The 21,856-nt window shown below is 44.0% G+C and overlaps 1 protein-coding gene across 1 annotated transcript in view; it reads right to left on the reverse strand.

The window, feature by feature from the left end:
- The window catches only part of LOC137432205 (uncharacterized), a 325,295-nt gene that overhangs the window by 291,372 nt on the left and 12,067 nt on the right, over nucleotides 1-21,856 (reverse strand). The window contains exon 2 of the mRNA XM_078783922.1: nucleotides 16,584-16,726. Within this exon, the coding sequence (XP_078640048.1) occupies nucleotides 16,584-16,726 (143 nt within the window). The remainder of the gene's footprint in view (nucleotides 1-16,583; nucleotides 16,727-21,856) is intronic.

Below are 21,856 nucleotides of genomic sequence, written 5' to 3' on the forward strand. Positions count from 1 at the left end.
CAAGTGTGGAAAGTGGTTTTAAACACCAGCACAAGTGCGGAAAATGGTTTTGCAACACTAACACAAGTGCGAAAAGTCATTTTGCAACACTAAGACAAATGCAAATTGTGGTTTTCAACACTAGCGCAAGTGTAAAAAGTGGATTTGCAACACTAACACAAGTGTGAAAAGTCGTTTTGCAACACTAACACAAGTGCAAAAAGTGGTTTTCAATGCCAGCACAAGTGACAAAGGTGGTTCTGCAACACAAGCTCTAGTCTGGAAAGTGGTTTTCAATGCCAGCACAAGTGCGAAAAGTGGTTTTGCAACAGCAACACAAGTGTGGAAAGTGGTTTTCAATGCCAGCACAAGTGCGGAAAGTAGTTCTGCAACACTAGGTCAAGTGTGGAAAGTGGTTTTAAACACCAACACAAGTGCGATAAGAGGTTTTGCAACACTAACACAAGTGCGAAAAGTCGTTTTGCAACACTAACACAAGTGCAAAAAGTCGTTTTGCAACACTAACACAAGTGCAGAAAGTGGTTTTGAGCACTAACAGGAGCGCGAAAAGTGGTTTTCAACACTAGCAGATGTGCAAAAAGTGGTTTTCAATGCCAGCACCAGTGAGAAAAGTGGTTCTGCAACACAAGCTCTAGTCTGGAAAGTGGTTTTCAATGCCAGCACAAGTGCAAAAAGTTGTTTTGCAACACTAACACAAGTGCGAAAAGTGGTTTTGCAACACAAACGCAAGTGTAAAAGTGGTTTTGCAACACCAACACAAGTGAGACAAATGGTTTTGCAACAATAACACAAGTGCAAAAAGTGGTTTTCAACACTAACACAAGTGCAAAAAGTGGTTTTGCAACACTAACACAAGTGCGAAAAGTGGTTTTGCAACACAAACGCAAGTGTAAAAGTGGTTTTGCAACACCAACACAAGTGAGACAAATGGTTTTGCAACAATAACACAAGTGCAAAAAGTGGTTTTCAACGCCAGCACAAGTGCGTAAAGTGGTTCTGCAACACAAGCTCAAGTGTCGAAAGTGGTTTTCAATGCCAGCACAAGTGCAGAAAGTCGTTCTGCAACACTAGCTCAAGTGTGGAAAGTGGTTTTAAACACCAGCACAAGTGCGGAAAATGGTTTTGCAACACTAACACAAGTGCAAAAAGTGGTTTTGCAACACCAACACAAGTGTAAAAGTGGTTTTGCAACAAGACCACAAGTGTGAAAGTGGTTTTGCAACACGAGCACAAGTGCGATAAGAGGTTTTGCAACACAAACCCAATTGCGATTTGTGGTTTTCAACACTGGCACAAGTGCGAAAAGTGGTATTGCAACACGAACACAAGTGTGAAAAGTGGTTTTGCAACACTAAGACAAATGCGAATTGTGGTTTTCAACACTAACACAAGTGTGAAAAGTGGATTCGCAACACTAACACAAGTGTGAAAAGTCGTTTTGCAACACTAACACAAATGCAAAAAGTGGTTTACAACACCAGCACGAGTGCAGAAAGTGGTTTGCAACACTAACACAAGTGTCGAAAGTGGTTTTCAATGCCAGCACAAGTGTGGAAAGTGGTTTTGCAACAGCAACACAAGTGAGACAAATGGTTTGCAACACTAACACAAGTGCAAAAAGTGGTTTTGCAACACCAACACAAGTGAGACAAATGGTTTTGCAACAATAACACAAGTGCAAAAAGTGGTTTTCAACGCCAGCACAAGTGAGAAAAGTGGTTCTGCAACACAAGCTCTAGTCTGAAAAGTGGTTTTCAATGCCAGCACAAGTGCGGAAAATGGTTTTGCAACACTAACACAAGTGCAAAAAGTGGTTTTGCAACACCAACACAAGTGAGACAAATGGTTTTGCAACACTAACACAAGTGCAGAAAGTGGTTTTGCAACACCAACACAAGTGAGACAAATGGTTTTGCAACACTAACACAAGTGCAAAAAGTGGTTTTGCAACACTAACACAAGTGCGAAAAGTGGTTTTGCACCACAAACACAAGTGTAAAAGTGGTTTTGCAACACTACCACAAGTGTTAAAGTGGTTTTGCAACACGAGCACAAGTGCGATAAGAGGTTTTGCAACACAAACCCAATTGCGATTTGTGGTTTTCAACACTGGCACAAGTGCGAAAAGTGGTATTGCAACACGAACACAAGTGTGAAAAGTGGTTTTGCAACACTAAGACAAATGCGAATTGTGGTTTTCAACACCAACACAAGTGTGAAAAGTGGATTTGCAACACTAACACAAGTGTGAAAAGTCGTTTTGCAACACTAACACAAGTGCAAAAAGTGGTTTTCAACACCAGCACGAGTGCAGAAAGTGGTTTGCAACACTAACACAAGTGTCGAAAATGGTTTTCAATGCCAGCACAAGTGTGGCAAGTGGTTTTTCAACACTAACACAAGTGCAAAAAGTGCTTTTCAACACTAGCAGATGTGCAAAACGTGGTTTTCAACGCAAGCACAAGTGCAGAAAGTGATTTTGCAATACTAGTACATGTGTGAAAATTGGTTTTCAATGCCAGCACAAGTGTGGAAGGTGGTTTTGCAACCCTAACGCAAGTGCAAAAAGTGGTTTTCAATGCCAGCACAAGTGAGAAAAGTGGTTCTGCAACACAAGCTCTAGTCTGGAAAGTCGTTTTCAATGCCAGCACAAGTGCGAAAAGTGGTTTTGCAACAGCAACACAAGTGAGACAAATGGTTTGAAACACTAACACAAGTGCCAAAGTGGTTTTGCAACACCAGCACAAGTGTGGCAAGTGGTTTTTCAACACTAACACAAGTGCAAAAAGTGCTTTTCAACACTAGCAGATGTGCAAAACGTGGTTTTCAACGCAAGCACAAGTGCAGAAAGTGATTTTGCAATACTAGCACATGTGTGAAAAATGGTTTTCAATGCCAGCACAAGTGTGGAAAGTGGTTTTGCAACATTAACACAAGTGCAAAAAGTGGTTTTCAATGCCAGCACAAGTGGCAAAAGTGGTTCTGCAACACAAGCTCTCGTCTGGAAAGTGGTTTTCAATGCTAGCACAAGTGTAGAAAGTGGTTTTGCAACACTAACACAAGTGCAAAAAGTGGTTTTCAATGCCAGCACAAGTGCGGAAAATGGTTTTGCAACACTAACACAAGTGCAAAAAGTGGTTTTGCAACACCAACACAAGTGAAACAAATGGTTTTGCAACACTAACTCAAGTGCAGAAAGTGGTTTTGAGCACTAACAGGAGCGTAAAAAGTGGTTTTCAACACTAGCAGATGTGCAAAAAGTGGTTTTCAACGCCAACAAAAGTGCAGAAAGTGGTTTTGCAATAATAACACAAGTGCAGAAAGTGGTTTTCAATGCCAGCACAAGTGCAGAAAGTGATTTTGCAATACTAGCACATGTGTGAAAAGAGGTTTTCAATGACAGCACAAGTGTGGAAAGTGGTTTTGCAACACTAACACAAGTCCAAAAAGTGGTTTTCAATGCCAGCACAAGTGAGAAAAGTGGTTCTGCAACACAAGCTCTAGTCTGGAAAGTGGTTTTCAATGCCAGCACAAGTGCGAAAAGTGGTTTTGCAACAGCAACACAAATGCGGAAAATGGTTTTCAATGCCAGCACAAGTACGGAAAGTAGTTCTGCAACACTAGCTCAAGTGTGGAAAGTGGTTTTGCAACACTAACACAAGTGCAAAAAGTGGTTTTCAACGCCAGCACAAGTGCGAAAACTGGATCTGCAACACAAGCTCTAGTCTGGAAAGTGGTTTTCAATGCCAGCACAAGTGCGAAAAGTGGTTTTGCAACAGCAACACAAGTGTGGAAAGTGGTTTTCAATGCCAGCACAAGTGCGGAAAGTAGTTCTGCAACACTAGGTCAAGTGTGGAAAGTGGTTTTAAACACCAGCACAAGTGCGATAAGAGGTTTTGCAACACTAACACAAGTGCGAAAAGTCGTTTTGCAACACTAACACAAGTGCAAAAAGTCGTTTTGCAACACTAACACAAGTGCAGAAAGTGGTTTTGAGAACTAACAGGAGCGCGAAAAGTGGTTTTCAACACTAGCAGATGTGCAAAAAGTGGTTTTCAATGCCAGCACCAGTGAGAAAAGTGGTTCTGCAACACAAGCTCTAGTCTGGAAAGTGGTTTTCAATGCCAGCACAAGTGCAAAAAGTTGTTTTGCAACACTAACACAAGTGCGAAAAGTGGTTTTGCAACACAAAAGCAAGTGTAAAAGTGGTTTTGCAACACCAACACAAGTGAGACAAATGGTTTTGCAACAATAACACAAGTGCAAAAAGTGGTTTTCAACACTAACACAAGTGCAAAAAGTGGTTTTGCAACACTAACACAAGTGCAAAAAGTGGTTTTGCAACACAAACGCAAGTGTAAAAGTGGTTTTGCAACACAAACACAAGTGAGACAAATGGTTTTGCAACAATAACACAAGTGCAAAAAGTGGTTTTCAACGCCAGCACAAGTGCGTAAAGTGGTTCTGCAACACAAGCTCAAGTGTCGAAAGTGGTTTTCAATGCCAGCACAAGTGCAGAAAGTCGTTCTGCAACACTAGCTCAAGTGTGGAAAGTGGTTTTAAACACCAGCACAAGTGCGGAAAATGGTTTTGCAACACTAACACAAGTGCAAAAAGTGGTTTTGCAACACCAACACAAGTGTAAAAGTGGTTTTGCAACACTACCACAAGTATGAAAGTGGTTTTGCAACACGAGCACAAGTGCGATAAGAGGTTTTGCAACACAAACCCAATTGCGATTTGTGGTTTTCAACACTGGCACAAGTGCGAAAAGTGGTATTGCAACACGAACACAAGTGTGAAAAGTGGTTTTGCAACACTAAGACAAATGCGATTTGTGGTTTTCAACACTAACACAAGTGTGAAAAGTGGATTTGCAACACTAACACAAGTGTGAAAAGTCGTTTTGCAACACTAACACAAATGCAAAAAGTGGTTTACAACACCAGCACGAGTGCAGAAAGTGGTTTGCAACACTAACACAAGTGTCGAAAGTGGTTTTCAATGGCAGCACAAGTGTGGAAAGTGGTTTTGCAACAGCAACACAAGTGAGACAAATGGTTTGCAACACTAACACAAGTGCAAAAAGTGGTTTTGCAACACCAACACAAGTGAGACAAATGGTTTTGCAACACTAACACAAGTGCAGAAAGTGGTTTTGCAACACCAACACAAGTGAGACAAATGGTTTTGCAACACTAACACAAGTGCAGAAAGTGGTTTTGCAACACCAACACAAGTGAGACAAATGGTTTTGCAACACTAACACAAGTGCAAAAAGTGGTTTTGCAACACCAACACAAGTGAGACAAATGGTTTTGCAACACTAACACAAGTGCAGAAAGTGGTTTTGCAACACCAACACAAGTGAGACAAATGGTTTTGCAACACTAACACAAGTGCAAAAAGTGGTTTTGCAACACCAACACAAGTGAGACAAATGGTTTTGCAACACTAACACAAGTGCAAAAAGTGGTTTTGCAACACTAACACAAGTGCGAAAAGTGGTTTTGCACCACAAACACAAGTGTAAAAGTGGTTTTGCAACACTACCACAAGTGTTAAAGTGGTTTTGCAACACGAGCACAAGTGCGATAAGAGGTTTTGCAACACAAACCCAATTGCGATTTGTGGTTTTCAACACTGGCACAAGTGCGAAAAGTGGTATTGCAACACGAACACAAGTGTGAAAAGTGGTTTTGCAACACTAAGACAAATGCGAATTGTGGTTTTCAACACCAACACAAGTGTGAAAAGTGGATTTGCAACACTAACACAAGTGTGAAAAGTCGTTTTGCAACACTAACACAAGTGCAAAAAGTGGTTTACAACACCAGCACGAGTGCAGAAAGTGGTTTGCAACACTAACACAAGTGTCGAAAGTGGTTTTCAATGCCAGCACAAGTGTGGCAAGTGGTTTTTCAACACTAACACAAGTGCAAAAAGTGCTTTTCAACACTAGCAGATGTGCAAAACGTGGTTTTCAACGCAAGCACAAGTGCAGAAAGTGATTTTGCAATACTAGTACATGTGTGAAAATTGGTTTTCAATGCCAGCACAAGTGTGGAAGGTGGTTTTGCAACCCTAACGCAAGTGCAAAAAGTGGTTTTCAATGCCAGCACAAGTGAGAAAAGTGGTTCTGCAACACAAGCTCTAGTCTGGAAAGTCGTTTTCAATGCCAGCACAAGTGCGAAAAGTGGTTTTGCAACAGCAACACAAGTGAGACAAATGGTTTGCAACACTAACACAAGTGCAAAAAGTTGTTTTGCAACACCAACACAAGTGAGACAAATGGTTTTGCAACAATAACACAAGTGCGAAAAGTGGTTTTGCAACCCAAACACAAGTGTAAAAGTGGTTTTTAACGCCAGCACAAGTGCAGAAAGTGGTTTTGCAATACTAGCACATGTGTGAAAAATGGTTTTCAATGCCAGCACAAGTGTGGAAAGTGGTTTTGCAACATTAAAACAAGTGCAAAAAGTGGTTTTCAATGCCAGCACAAGTGACAAAAGTGGTTCTGCAACACAAGCTCTCGTCTGGAAAGTGGTTTTCAATGCTAGCACAAGTGTAGAAAGTGGTTTTGCAACACTAACACAAGTGCAAAAAGTGGTTTTCAATGCCAGCACAAGTGCGGAAAATGGTTTTGCAACACTAACACAAGTGCAAAAAGTGGTTTTGCAACACCAACACAAGTGAAACAAATGGTTTTGCAACACTAACTCAAGTGCAGAAAGTGGTTTTGAGCACTAACAGGAGCGTAAAAAGTGGTTTTCAACACTAGCAGATGTGCAAAAAGTGGTTTTCAACGCCAGCAAAAGTGCAGAAAGTGGTTTTGCAATAATAACACAAGTGCAGAAAGTGGTTTTCAATGCCAGCACAAGTGCAGAAAGTGATTTTGCAATACTAGCACATGTGTGAAAAGAGGTTTTCAATGACAGCACAAGTGTGGAAAGTGGTTTTGCAACACTAACACAAGTGCAAAAAGTGGTTTTCAATGCCAGCACACGTGAGAAAAGTGGTTCTGCAACACAAGCTCTAGTCTGGAAAGTGGTTTTCAACGCCAGCACAAGTACGAAAAGTGGTTCTGCAACACAAGCTCAAGTGCAGAAAGTGGTTTTCAATGCCAGCACAAGTGTGGAAAGTAGTTCTGCAACACTAGGTCAAGTGTGGAAAGTGGTTTTAAAAACCAGCATAAGTGCGGAAAATGGTTTTGCAACACTAACACAAGTGCAAAAAGTGGTTTTGCAACACCAACACAAGTGAGACAAATGGTTTTGCAACACTAACACAAGTGCAAAAAGTGGTTTTCAATGCCAGCACAAGTGACAAAAGTGGTTCTGCAACACAAGCTCTAGCCTGGAAAGTGGTTTTCAATGCCAGCACAAGTGCGAAAAGTGGTTTTGCAACAGCAACACAAGTGCGGAAAGTGGTTTTCAATGCCAGAACAAGTGCGGAAAGTAGTTGTGCAACACTAGCTCAAGTGTGGAAAGTGGTTTTAAACACCAGCACAAGTGCGATAAGAGATTTTGCAACCCTAACCCAATTGCGATTTGTGGTTTTCAACACTGGCGCAAGTGCGAAAAGTGGTATTGCAACACTAACACAAGTGTGAAAAGTGGCTTTGCAACATTAAAACAAGTGCAAAAAGTGGTTTTCAATGCCAGCACAAGTGACAAAAGTGGTTCTGCAACACAAGCTCTCGTCTGGAAAGTGGTTTTCAATGCTAGCACAAGTGTAGAAAGTGGTTTTGCAACACTAACACAAGTGCAAAAAGTGGTTTTCAATGCCAGCACAAGTGCGGAAAATGGTTTTGCAACACTAACACAAGTGCAAAAAGTGGTTTTGCAACACCAACACAAGTGAAACAAATGGTTTTGCAACACTAACTCAAGTGCAGAAAGTGGTTTTGAGCACTAACAGGAGCGTAAAAAGTGGTTTTCAACACTAGCAGATGTGCAAAAAGTGGTTTTCAACGCCAGCAAAAGTGCAGAAAGTGGTTTTGCAATAATAACACAAGTGCAGAAAGTGGTTTTCAATGCCAGCACAAGTGCAGAAAGTGATTTTGCAATACTAGCACATGTGTGAAAAGAGGTTTTCAATGACAGCACAAGTGTGGAAAGTGGTTTTGCAACACTAACACAAGTGCAAAAAGTGGTTTTCAATGCCAGCACAAGTGAGAAAAGTGGTTCTGCAACACAAGCTCTAGTCTGGAAAGTGGTTTTCAACGCCAGCACAAGTACGAAAAGTGGTTCTGCAACACAAGCTCAAGTGCAGAAAGTGGTTTTCAATGCCAGCACAAGTGTGGAAAGTAGTTCTGCAACACTAGGTCAAGTGTGGAAAGTGGTTTTAAAAACCAGCATAAGTGCGGAAAATGGTTTTGCAACACTAACACAAGTGCAAAAAGTGGTTTTGCAACACCAACACAAGTGAGACAAATGGTTTTGCAACACTAACACAAGTGCAAAAAGTGGTTTTCAATGCCAGCACAAGTGACAAAAGTGGTTCTGCAACACAAGCTCCAGCCTGGAAAGTGGTTTTCAATGCCAGCACAAGTGTGGAAAGTGGTTTTGCAACACTAACACATGTGCAAAAAGTGGTTTTCAATGCCAGCACAAGTGCGGAAAATGGTTTTGCAACACTAACACAAGTGCAGAAAGTGGTTTTGAGCACTAACAGGAGCGTAAAAAGTGGTTTTCAACACTAGCAGATGTGTAAAAAGTGGTTTTCAACGCCATCACAAGTGCAGAAAGTGGTTTTGCAATACGAGCACATGTGTGAAAAGTGGTTTTCAATGCCAGCACAAGTGTGGAAAGTGGTTTAGCAACACTAACACAAGTGCAAAAAGTGGTTTTCAATGCCAGCACAAGTGAGAAAAGTGGTTCTGCAACACAAGCTCTGGTCTGGAATGTGGTTTTCAATGCCATTACACGTGCGGAAAATGGTTTTGCAACACTAACACAAGTGCAATAAGTGGTTTTGCAACACCAACACAAGTGAGACAAATGGTTTTGCAACACAAACACAAGTGTAAAAGTGGTTTTGCAACACTACCACAAGTGTGAAAGTGGTTTTGCAACACGAGCACAAGTGCGATAAGAGGTTTTGCAACACAAACCCAATTGCGATTTGTGGTTTTCAACACTGGCACAAGTGCGAAAAGTGGTATTGCAACACGAACACAAGTGTGAAAAGTGGTTTTGCAACACTAAGACAAATGCGAATTGTGGTTTTCAACACTAACACAAGTGTGAAAAGTGGATTTGCAACACTAACACAAGTGTGAAAAGTCGTTTTGCAACACTAACACAAATGCAAAAAGTGGTTTACAACACCAGCACGAGTGCAGAAAGTGGTTTGCAACACTAACACAAGTGTCGAAAGTGGTTTTCAATGGCAGCACAAGTGTGGAAAGTGGTTTTGCAACAGCAACACAAGTGAGACAAATGGTTAGCAACACTAACACAAGTGCAAAAAGTGGTTTTGCAACACCAACACAAGTGAGACAAATGGTTTTGCAACAATAACACAAGTGCAAAAAGTGGTTTTCAACGCCAGCACAAGTGAGAAAAGTGGTTCTGCAACACAAGCTCTAGTCTGGAAAGTGGTTTTCAATGCCAGCACAAGTGCGGAAAATGGTTTTGCAACACTAACACAAGTGCAAAAAGTGGTTTTGCAACACCAACACAAGTGAGACAAATGGTTTTGCAACACTAACACAAGTGCAGAAAGTGGTTTTGTAACACCAACACAAGAGAGACAAATGGTTTTGCAACACTAACACAAGTGCAAAAAGTGGTTTTGCAACACTAACACAAGTGCGAAAAGTGGTTTTGCACCACAAACACAAGTGTAAAAGTGGTTTTGCAACACTACCACAAGTGTGAAAGTGGTTTTGCAACACGAGCACAAGTGCGATAAGAGGTTTTGCAACACAAACCCAATTGCGATTTGTGGTTTTCAACACTGGCACAAGTGCGAAAAGTGGTATTGCAACACGAACACAAGTGTGAAAAGTGGTTTTGCAACACTAAGACAAATGCGAATTGTGGTTTTCAACACCAACACAAGTGTGAAAAGTGGATTTGCAACACTAACACAAGTGTGAAAAGTCGTTTTGCAACACTAACACAAGTGCAAAAAGTGGTTTACAACACCAGCACGAGTGCAGAAAGTGGTTTGCAACACTAACACAAGTGTCGAAAGTGGTTTTCAATGCCAGCACAAGTGTGGCAAGTGGTTTTTCAACACTAACACAAGTGCAAAAAGTGCTTTTCAACACTAGCAGATGTGCAAAACGTGGTTTTCAACGCAAGCACAAGTGCAGAAAGTGATTTTGCAATACTAGTACATGTGTGAAAATTGGTTTTCAATGCCAGCACAAGTGTGGAAGGTGGTTTTGCAACCCTAACGCAAGTGCAAAAAGTGGTTTTCAATGCCAGCACAAGTGAGAAAAGTGGTTCTGCAACACAAGCTCTAGTCTGGAAAGTCGTTTTCAATGCCAGCACAAGTGCGAAAAGTGGTTTTGCAACAGCAACACAAGTGAGACAAATGGTTTGCAACACTAACACAAGTGCAAAAAGTTGTTTTGCAACACCAACACAAGTGAGACAAATGGTTTTGCAACAATAACACAAGTGCGAAAAGTGGTTTTGCAACCCAAACGCAAGTGTAAAAGTGGTTTTTAACGCCAGCACAAGTGCAGAAAGTGGTTTTGCAATACTAGCACATGTGTGAAAAATGGTTTTCAATGCCAGCACAAGTGTGGAAAGTGGTTTTGCAACATTAAAACAAGTGCAAAAAGTGGTTTTCAATGCCAGCACAAGTGACAAAAGTGGTTCTGCAACACAAGCTCTCGTCTGGAAAGTGGTTTTCAATGCTAGCACAAGTGTAGAAAGTGGTTTTGCAACACTAACACAAGTGCAAAAAGTGGTTTTCAATGCCAGCACAAGTGCGGAAAATGGTTTTGCAACACTAACACAAGTGCAAAAAGTGGTTTTGCAACACCAACACAAGTGAAACAAATGGTTTTGCAACACTAACTCAAGTGCAGAAAGTGGTTTTGAGCACTAACAGGAGCGTAAAAAGTGGTTTTCAACACTAGCAGATGTGCAAAAAGTGGTTTTCAACGCCAGCAAAAGTGCAGAAAGTGGTTTTGCAATAATAACACAAGTGCAGAAAGTGGTTTTCAATGCCAGCACAAGTGCAGAAAGTGATTTTGCAATACTAGCACATGTGTGAAAAGAGGTTTTCAATGACAGCACAAGTGTGGAAAGTGGTTTTGCAACACTAACACAAGTGCAAAAAGTGGTTTTCAATGCCAGCACAAGTGAGAAAAGTGGTTCTGCAACACAAGCTCTAGTCTGGAAAGTGGTTTTCAACGCCAGCACAAGTACGAAAAGTGGTTCTGCAACACAAGCTCAAGTGCAGAAAGTGGTTTTCAATGCCAGCACAAGTGTGGAAAGTAGTTCTGCAACACTAGGTCAAGTGTGGAAAGTGGTTTTAAAAACCAGCATAAGTGCGGAAAATGGTTTTGCAACACTAACACAAGTGCAAAAAGTGGTTTTGCAACACCAACACAAGTGAGACAAATGGTTTTGCAACACTAACACAAGTGCAAAAAGTGGTTTTCAATGCCAGCACAAGTGACAAAAGTGGTTCTGCAACACAAGCTCTAGCCTGGAAAGTGGTTTTCAATGCCAGCACAAGTGTGGAAAGTGGTTTTGCAACACTAACACATGTGCAAAAAGTGGTTTTCAATGCCAGCACAAGTGCGGAAAATGGTTTTGCAACACTAACACAAGTGCAGAAAGTGGTTTTGAGCACTAACAGGAGCGTAAAAAGTGGTTTTCAACACTAGCAGATGTGTAAAAAGTGGTTTTCAACGCCATCACAAGTGCAGAAAGTGGTTTTGCAATACTAGCACATGTGTGAAAAGTGGTTTTCAATGCCAGCACAAGTGTGGAAAGTGGTTTAGCAACACTAACACAAGTGCAAAAAGTGGTTTTCAATGCCAGCACAAGTGAGAAAAGTGGTTCTGCAACACAAGCTCTGGTCTGGAATGTGGTTTTCAATGCCATTACACGTGCGGAAAATGGTTTTGCAACACTAACACAAGTGCAATAAGTGGTTTTGCAACACCAACACAAGTGAGACAAATGGTTTTGCAACACAAACACAAGTGTAAAAGTGGTTTTGCAACACTACCACAAGTGTGAAAGTGGTTTTGCAACACGAGCACAAGTGCGATAAGAGGTTTTGCAACACAAACCCAATTGCGATTTGTGGTTTTCAACACTGGCACAAGTGCGAAAAGTGGTATTGCAACACGAACACAAGTGTGAAAAGTGGTTTTGCAACACTAAGACAAATGCGAATTGTGGTTTTCAACACTAACACAAGTGTGAAAAGTGGATTTGCAACACTAACACAAGTGACAAAAGTGGTTCTGCAACACAAGCTCTAGTCTGGAAAGTGGTTTTCAATGCCAGCACAAGTGCGAAATGTGGTTTTGCAACAGCAACACAAGTGTGGAAAGTGGTTTTCAATGCAAGCACAAGTGCGGAAAGTAGTTCTGCAACACGAGCTCAAGTATGGAAAGTGGTTTTAAACACCAGCACATGTGCGATAATAGTCTACTTGCCAGCAATGTGAACCCAGAAATGTTGAGTACCCCAAAGTTATAAGTTAGAAATGTACAGTATGGGTCCCCAGCACTTAGAAACTGCCGGATGCTAACTTGCATATGTTGGGCAATTAGCAAAATTAGCATTAATAGCATTAACTTTGCAACACTAAGACAAATGCGATTTGTGGTTTTCAACACTAACACAAGTTATTCCTACAGGTCGCACAAGATCTGCCAGCCACCCTCTGATGGTTAAACTGCCGAAATCTCGGCTCTCTGCTCACCTTCACTCTTTCATTCCTCTTTTCTCCCGCCTCTGGAACAAACTCCCACACTCACTTCAATCACACTCCTCCCTCCAGGTCTTCAAAACAGCTGTTCACCACCATCTCTTATCTTCCCCCATCCAAAACCTTGATCTTTTATACCCCCACTAATTCACCTCAGATCCACCTTGTTTGAAATTCCAACTTCTTTCCTGGAAGTCTTGGCAGTGTCCATATGTTTTATACCTCTCCCACCCCCCCCCCCCCCTTCCCATGCCTCCCCCCCAAAGCCCTCTCCCTCCCACAGTTCTCTCGATGTCTCCATGTCTCTCGGTCCCTGCTCTCAAATGTTGTGTTTGTGTCCTTCCCCCTCTCTCCCCATCTTGTCTACCGCTCCCGATGTTATTTGTTTTGTGTGTCTGTTTGTCTTTCTGTGTGATTAATGTTCGCTCTTTCACGAGCCTCGATCTTGTATTAAAAAAAAAACAAACAAACCTGTCAAACATAGGCCTGGGACACTGAAATTTCTGTTTCGCTCTATTGCTCCACTTTTATTCACAGGTATTAGAGGTAACAAAGGCAAGTACCATACCAAACTAGAATAATATGACTATGGGTAAATAATATCCTCAAAATTAATACACAAGTATACCCAAAATTATCAGAGCTGAAAAATATGTGCACTAGTTACACAACATAAAACTTCCATCAAGAAAGAGCGTCTTGCACTTCTACTACTCTGCACTGTTATAAAGCATATCCTCATCATAAAACTCATCCTCATCCTCATCGTCTTCATCCTCTTCTCCTGACTCTACATTCTTGTCATATTGCTCTTCTTGCTGTGAGTGTGTGAGTGTGTTGCAACATGTACTATCAGAGCCTTTGCAGAAGCAGTAGCTGGTACAGGCCAGGCCTGCAGCTACGCAGCTGCACTTTGCTGTTAAACAGGGCTTTAACCCAGCTTTGCAGCTACAGCTGATCATTTCCAACACGGCAGGAGGAGCAACGGGGCTTGCATCCAGGATGGGCATGATGACTTCCTCTCCCTTCTCGCCTTCCTTCTTATTCCATCCAAACTCTGTTATGTCCACAGCTGGTGGGTCAGGGCAGTCTGCTGCTTTCCAAAGCAGCACCTGTAGATGGGCACGCCGTCCATGGAGGAGAGCGTTGCGCTCTGTAGGAGGCAGTGTCTTCAGTGCTGGGGGGGTTTTGCGCTTTCGGTAGATGTCATATCTGGCGACGTTCAGAGATGCCGACTCCCTCTCGTTGTACAGAGCCAGGAAGAAACCACTCACTGCCTCTGTAATCTGTAAATCAGTAGCTCCCTCCTCTCCGATGAAGTGAAGCAGGTCACCAGGTACTACTCTCATGGCCTTGAGTGCGGACACCTTCCCTTTCCCCGCGGGATAGGAGGTGGTGTCACATCCGGAGAGAGCATGCATAGCCAGGATGGAGCGACACTGCTCACCGAGATTCTCTACTGTCGAATTGATGTTGAGAATAGTGCCATCCCATCTCTCCATCTGCAGGTTACATGTGATACCCACCTTCCAGCACCAATAGACCATGAGTACGAAAACATCAGTGTCGTCGCTGAGAATGCGGACAGTTTCAGCTCCGCGACTGGCTGCATCCAACATGTATGAGATGAGGGAGACGTCAGCCTCGTCATGAGTGACAATACTGTCTGCTTTGCTGACCATCTTGATGTGATCTCCTATGCTGTGTGTGCACAGGAGCTCACACAGTCTCCGTTTGTTTGTCTTGTTCTTCATCACTTTGTCGCGGCTAGGTAGAGGCGTTGTCAGTGAGAGTCGGTACTCTGTTGAGCTCTCCCCAGCTCTTCTCTGCCTCTCGTGGTCTTTGGCAGAGACTTGCTCATACCGGTCAAAGATGACAAATGTTTCGGTGATGTAGCGATTAAGCCGGCGCCCCATGCTGGCTGCGAGGTCAGCCACAGTGCCTGACGATGGCCACACCACGTGGTAGATGAGCTGCGATGCATCAACGAGTCCAACATGTGGTGGGTGGGGATTGGGGGAAAGGATTCCAAGACGCTGGACGATCACAGACTTGTTACCCTTCCTGAGGCATCCATACTCATCGATGATGGATGCAGGGACCGGGCCGAGCTCGTAGTCAAAGAGGGCAGAGAGCTCCATTCTTCTCTTGCTCCCCACCACCAGCAGCAGATCAAACAACGCCTCAAGGTCACATAGGATCTTCGCATTGACCTTCACTCTTTTTTTGGTGAATGTCATTGTCACCACCTTATTTGAGATGGGCGCATGAAATCTCTCAGGAAGTGATGAAGAGAACAGTGTGCTCATGTCCTGTCCGATCTTCAATGCATCTTGCACATTCACCTTTTCATCTGCCACCTGGCCATTTATGATATGGTGGAGGGTCGCGGTCTCTATGGTGAGTGGATGGGAGTTTTCCTGTAGCACTCTCAGGATTTTAGCCCGGTCCTCCGCGTCCAATTCCCGCCGTCCTTTAGACCTCTTCTTTGTGTCTGTTGGGCTTCATTGTCTTATCCGGTGCTTCAGCATCGTCGTAAATCTCATCCAATGACTTGGAGAGATAGGAGCAGATGCCGAAAGATTGGATCCACACGGCGACCTGCTCAGGGTTGGTGGAGATGCCCTTCATGCCTCCAACTCATTTCCCTTGCTTGATGCATGTCTGCTCCCCAAACATGTCTCCACTCACTGCAGCTGCACCATCAGAGTGGCGGCACACATGGCTTCCAACGTAAAGGTCATCCTTGGCAGTAGCAGGAAGGGACTGCATGTCGCGCAGATGCCATGTGATCCATCTTGCGTAGTGGTGATGACCGGCAGCAAAGAAATAGGGCAGCATCTCTTCAAGGCAGTGTTGTTGCAGCATCCAATCACCCTCTCTTTCTGCTCGCCAGAACCTGTGAGCTATTAGGGTAGGGGTGATGAAACAATCCACCCATAACCGGACTAAAAATTAATCTAAATACTCAATATCTCAAAAACTATAGCAGCTCGCGAGATGGGGCTTAGTGCGTTGAACGTGCCAGGTTACGATCTGTTCAAATAAACACTAACATTGAAACTGTAGCTCAACATGAGAGTAGGGGCACTAACCGCGCAAAAAAATGTTGGGTGAAAAAAAATCCACGGCTTTTACATCCCTTTTTTCACATGAAATTTTGATCGCAGGAAATTTTTATAAGAACACTCACGGAAAGCATATCTGTCTAAGTGTATTATGTCCAAATTTCATACAGATCCTTCAAATAGTTTGCTCACACGAAGCATTCAAACGGAGCAATAGAGCGAAACAGAAATTTCAGTGTCCCAGGCCTATGTTAGATAGGGTTAATGCTATTAATGCTAATTTTGCTAATTGCCCAACATATGCAAGTTAGCATCCGGCAGTTTCTAAGTGCTGGGGACCCATACTGTACATTTCTAACTTAAAACGTTGGGGTACTCAACATTTCCTGGTTCACAAGAGGGCTCTATAGGCTTGGCAAGTAGACTAATACCCAAGTTGATTGTTTTATCAGACATCATGATGGTTTTATGTAAGGCAAATTATTCCCGTTCCCTTCTTTACTTATAAAACATTGCTTGGTATTGGTATTGCTTGCAGAGTTCACGCCTTACAGGTACACCAGACCGGATGATCCACCGACTTAAATTTCGGATGATTACCTGCTCCATCTGGTGAGATGATCTTAACAGAGCAAAGTGAAAATCTTGCTCTTTGCAACACGTTTACTTCCAGCAATGTGGCCTCAAAATCATGAAATTCCAGGTGTAAACTTTCTCCTTCTAGTACGTATTCTATTTTGCAGCTGAAAAACAGATGAAAACAAAGCTGCCAATCATTTATTGTTAAAAATCACCAAAGGCATGGATCATTGCAATATGACAACACTCTAAAGCAGGTTCTCTCAACAGGGTCTGGCAAAGGTCAGCGATAAATGGCCGCCAATTGGGAAGCACGTAATTCATGGTCTTTTCTGTCGATATGTTATTACGTTAAACATCTCTAATAACTTTTTACAGTAATATACAGACTTGGCATTTAATATGGAATTTTTTTTTTGTCTTGACTTGGGTTTACTTTCTGAACTCAGTATATCAATCTGGTGAGTTTCTTTGACGCTTCGGTGATGTCTTTGTTGAAACAACCATGTCACTGATTGTCTTTCGCAGCAAGAAGTCAATTACAGGATTATATCACAGGTGTGACAAAATGTAAGGACAGGTACATTTGACGATTGGCTTCACAATCGGGTATATAAGGGTTGTTGCGTTCTGTATTAGTGGAAAACAACTGCTGCACGTCTACAAAAGTTATTGCCGCTTCCTCTGGAGATGGTCCGTCAACTTGACAATGCTGTTTGTCATGGAGTGGTGGCTTTACGAAATTCTGGCATTAAACAGCATGCTATTGCTCGGAAGTATGGCATCACTCAAGGTCAGGTGTCAAAGATCCTGAAACGAAATGCTCAGAGGGGTGTCCCTACTCCAATACCGAGGACAGGACGTCCACACAGAACCACAAGGAGAGGTGATCGCCAGCTGCACCGGTTAGTCTGCAATGGCCGTACCAAGTCAGCTAATCGGCTTAGGGCTGAGTGGCAGCAACTGACAAATGTGCCTGTATCCAGAAGGCTAGTCAACCAACGACTGGGTCAAGCAGGCTATCGTGCCAAGGGTGTCCCCTGAGAAAGCCACGCCTGACCAGACAACACAGCCAGCGCCGATTGCAGTGGACCAGAGAGCACCGTCAATGGCAGCCAGGAAACTGGAATCACGTGACCTTCAGTGACGAGTCTAGATTTCTGGTCTATCGTCAAGATGGCCACGTCCGAGTGCGCAGACAAGTGCATGAAGCCCACAACGAAGATTGTATAGTGCCAAGAGTCCAAGCTGGAGGTGGTGGGGTGACCGTTTGGGCTGCTTTTCATGCAGGGGGCAAAACTGACCTGGTTGTTCTGAATGGAAACCTGAACCAGTTCAAGTACAGGGCCATTCTGGAAGAAACATTGCTTCGATTTGCTCGTGCAGCCTTTCGAGGAAACTTTGTCTTCCAAGATGACAATGCACGGCCTCATCGTGCTAGCGTGATCCAACACTTTCTTGCTGACCGTGGTGTCGAGCATATGGAGTGGCCTGCCATGTCCCCGGATATGAATCCGATAGAGAACTTGTGGGCAGAATTAACGCATCAAATCGACAACTTGGACCAGCAGCCTGCCTCTGTGCGTGAATTGCAGCAGGCTATTGTCACTGCATGGCAAGCGATTCCTGTCCAAACCTTGGCAAATCTCGTGAACAGCATGCCTCGACGTGTACGTGCTCACCTGAATGCTCGTGGGGGTTACACGAAGTACTGAACTGTAATTTTCCTGTCCGTAATCCCAGTCATAATTTAGCTTTTGTTTCTGTTGAAATTTTTTTTGGCTAATGTGCAAAATAAAGAGATACTTCTGGAAAACGCACAGAAGTTTAACACAGTACTGTCTGTGAATTGAGTTCGATATCAGTTTACATCACTTTCAAGGATCAATTTATTTGCTTCGAAATGTCAAATGTGGTTTTTGTTTCTTTTAAAGGTCACATTAACAAAATCTAGAATAATTTCAACATAATTCCAATGAACTTTTGGTTCTAAGTCATCTTGAAAAGTAAGTTCACACCCACAAAAAAAATATTCCATATTAAATGCCAAGTCTGTGTGTATATATATATATATATTTCATAATTGCCTAATTTAGGAAAGTAGTACACCCACTCACCAAGGAAGCGGCACGAAGGGTCGAGTTGTACAAACAATGGGGGTTCTCCACCACTTTTCACATTTTGAGTCTCATTTATGGTAACCAAAGGACTGGGGTCCGCACCAACCCTCAGCAGGACCCCAAAACCGAAGCTGAAACCATTCTAACTAGACCCGTATTTTCTCTTTGACAATCACCATTTTCGACAACAATTTGCCAGTGCAACACATGCTGCCATATACAAACACCCGATCGTACCCACACGAGGTACACATGGAGAATATCCACAGGTAACAACAACACATGTAAACACCCAATCGTACCCACACTAGGTACACATGCAGAATATACACAGGTAACAACAACACATGTAAACACCCAATCGTACCCACACTAGGTACACATGTGGAATATACACAGGTAACAACAACACATGTAAACACCCAATCGTACCCACACTAGGTACACATGTAGAATATACACAGGTAACAACAACACATGTAAACACCCAATCGTACCCACACTAGGTACACATGTAGAATATACACAGGTAACAACAACACATGTAAACACCCAATCGTACCCACATTAGGTACACATGTGGAATATACACAGGTAACAACAACACATGCAAACACCCAATCGTACCCACACTAGGTACACATGTGGAATATACACAGGTAACACCAACACATGTAAACACCCAATCGTACCCACACTAGGTACACATGTGGAATATACACAGGTAACAACAACACATGTAAACACCCAATCGTACCCACACTAGGTACACGTGGAGAATATCCACAGGTAACAACAACACATGTAAACACCCAATCGTACCCACACTAGGTACACATGTGGAATATACACAGGTAACAACAACACATGTAAACACCCAATCGTACCCACACGAGGTACATGTCGTGGCAACGACTGGGGGGGCCCCCTCTTCATAATGAGTATTGAGCCGCTGTGCCCTCCCAAGCCTCTTGAGGGCAGTCTAAGACCATAAGTGACAACTCCATTTTTCCCAGAAAACCTCCCAGGGAGATCTGTCGGCCGCAAGGCCGGTGCATTGGATTGCGTGTACCCTCCAAACAGAAATATTGTGCCCTCTCTGTGGCCTTGCCACCCACGCAGGCTCCTCGCTGTCTGAGCCACCTCGTTGATCCCAGCTAGGGATGAGGGTAGGGGGGGCGGGGTAAGAACTAATATATGACCCACTGTTCGGGTGGAACTTTAAGATTTTTCAGTGTATGGCCTCGAGGCGCTTCCTTGTGCATTGTATGCATCACGACTTGCTTGTTGCTAATGTGGGTCGTGCTGCCGCGTGCCGGGCGCAGCCGTCTGAGGTGCATGGACTGGAAAATGTTTCGTGCACGTTAATTAATCTCTTCTATAATAAACCTCTTGTATCACAGTTCAAGATGCCTCCAGGGGTTCTTCTTGGGGTCAAGGGGGGCCCGGGGGCCAATGGTTGCTACCACAGCTGGCGTCATGGACAGGATATTGTCCGGAGGGGAGAGAGACGGTTCTTTGACTCGAAGGCAGCAAGGGTGCAGGGCCCTACTAAAAAGGTGAGACCTTTCTCGCAGTATCAGTGGCATTTTTTGCTGCCTCCGAGGGAAGGGGCCCGTCTTGGCCGATCTCCGGCGCAGATCCAAGAACTAAAAGTAAGGGGAACGAACTGTGAGCAGAATACAGAAGGTTGTTATAGGAGGTAAAAATTGCTCCGGCCTGAGCTGGGAGCGGAGTGTATCAAGACGCAGTGGCTTGGACACTCGACATGTCGCGAACGTTGCACAAGTGGCTGGACACGGCCCACGTTCGGACATGGGCAGGCCTGGCGAGAGTGTTGGGTGGTGGCGTACTTGGCTGCGTGCATCGAAAACACCTCATCCATGGTACAAGGGGAAGGAGGCCGACTTCAAAGGAAGTCGGAATGCTCCCTTGGAGGGCCTCGCCCGGCGACACAAAGGTATCGTCGGGAAGGGCATCCATCAGCGGGGATGGTGGGAAAATTGCCACCCGTAGAGCTAACGGTTTGCGGAGCATGGGTAGAGACACCTGTGCGGGTATTCAGGCGTTGGGAGCCTGGAATACCAGGTCGCGGTGCGCTCAGGTGGGGAGTTTTGGGACGCTCGTGCGCCGGGAGGACTTGGGAAAACAGCTCCTCTTGGGAATGACGTGCACCCGTCAGTACGGGGGAGCCGAGATGGAGGCACCCAGTTTACGCTAACGGGTTGCGAAGGGAGATTAATGTATGTCGGTGTGATACTCAAAAAAAAAAGTAGAATGATTTAAAGTCCACCGCGCGGCGACCCCGCCGTGCGCGCGGGAATCCGACGTGCAGGCCAGTCATCATGACGACCGAGCGGGGCCTCGCGAGGCGAGACGAGGGAACGCCGAGGGCAGATTCCGTGCACGGCAATTTGGTGCCCGAGGATGGCCGAAGCCAACCCAAAAATGGGATTATAATGAGCCAGATACAATGATTAGAACGAGTGTGTTATGGAAAGAAAATGCTGGCCAGAGTAACAGTGCTATCCCTAACCCCCCCTGCCTCCCCCCCTCCTTACCAGAGGGTGCACGAAATGTTGATTGCATTGTTCTGCATTGGTTTTCCGGTATCCCTGAAATGACGTTTTGATTGCTCATAGTGTGACCATGAGATCTGCAGGTATGGATCAAGGAGGAGGAGCGGTGTCCCGGTGTCTGTTATGGTGTCAAATGTCACTCCCTCAGTGTCTGCAAACTTGTCGTTCGGCAGTTTCGAAAGACAGTTTCGATTGTCAGTCTGTCTGCTTGATTTTTGGGTCTCACTCTGGGTATATGGTCTTCTTACTTCCCTCTCTGTTTTGTGCTTTAATGGTGGTCGACTTGATTTCCCTGGAAAGGGGACAATAAATATTTGGTGTTAGCGGTTGCTATTGTGGTTCATCAAATGTTTGCAATTGGTATATGGAGCCAGTCTGTCTGTCTATCTGTCCGGATGCGGAGCTCTTGGAGAGGCAGGATGGGCTGGGGTTGACCAAGCAAGTGTTGTAGTTGTAGGACGGAGACGTCTGTTACCCCAATTTGGCAGCCTACCGTGTGGATTGAATGGGCCTCTGAGACATTCCTGTTAGTACGCTGGGGGTTCGTTTATCTGTCTGTCTATCTGTGTGTTTATCGGGTCACCTGTTGGTCGAG

This window comes from Myxine glutinosa, chromosome 8 (assembly GCF_964187855.1).
Source record: "Myxine glutinosa chromosome 8, kmMyxGlut1.1, whole genome shotgun sequence".
In the NCBI taxonomy this organism is placed as follows: Eukaryota; Metazoa; Chordata; class Myxini; order Myxiniformes; family Myxinidae; genus Myxine; species Myxine glutinosa.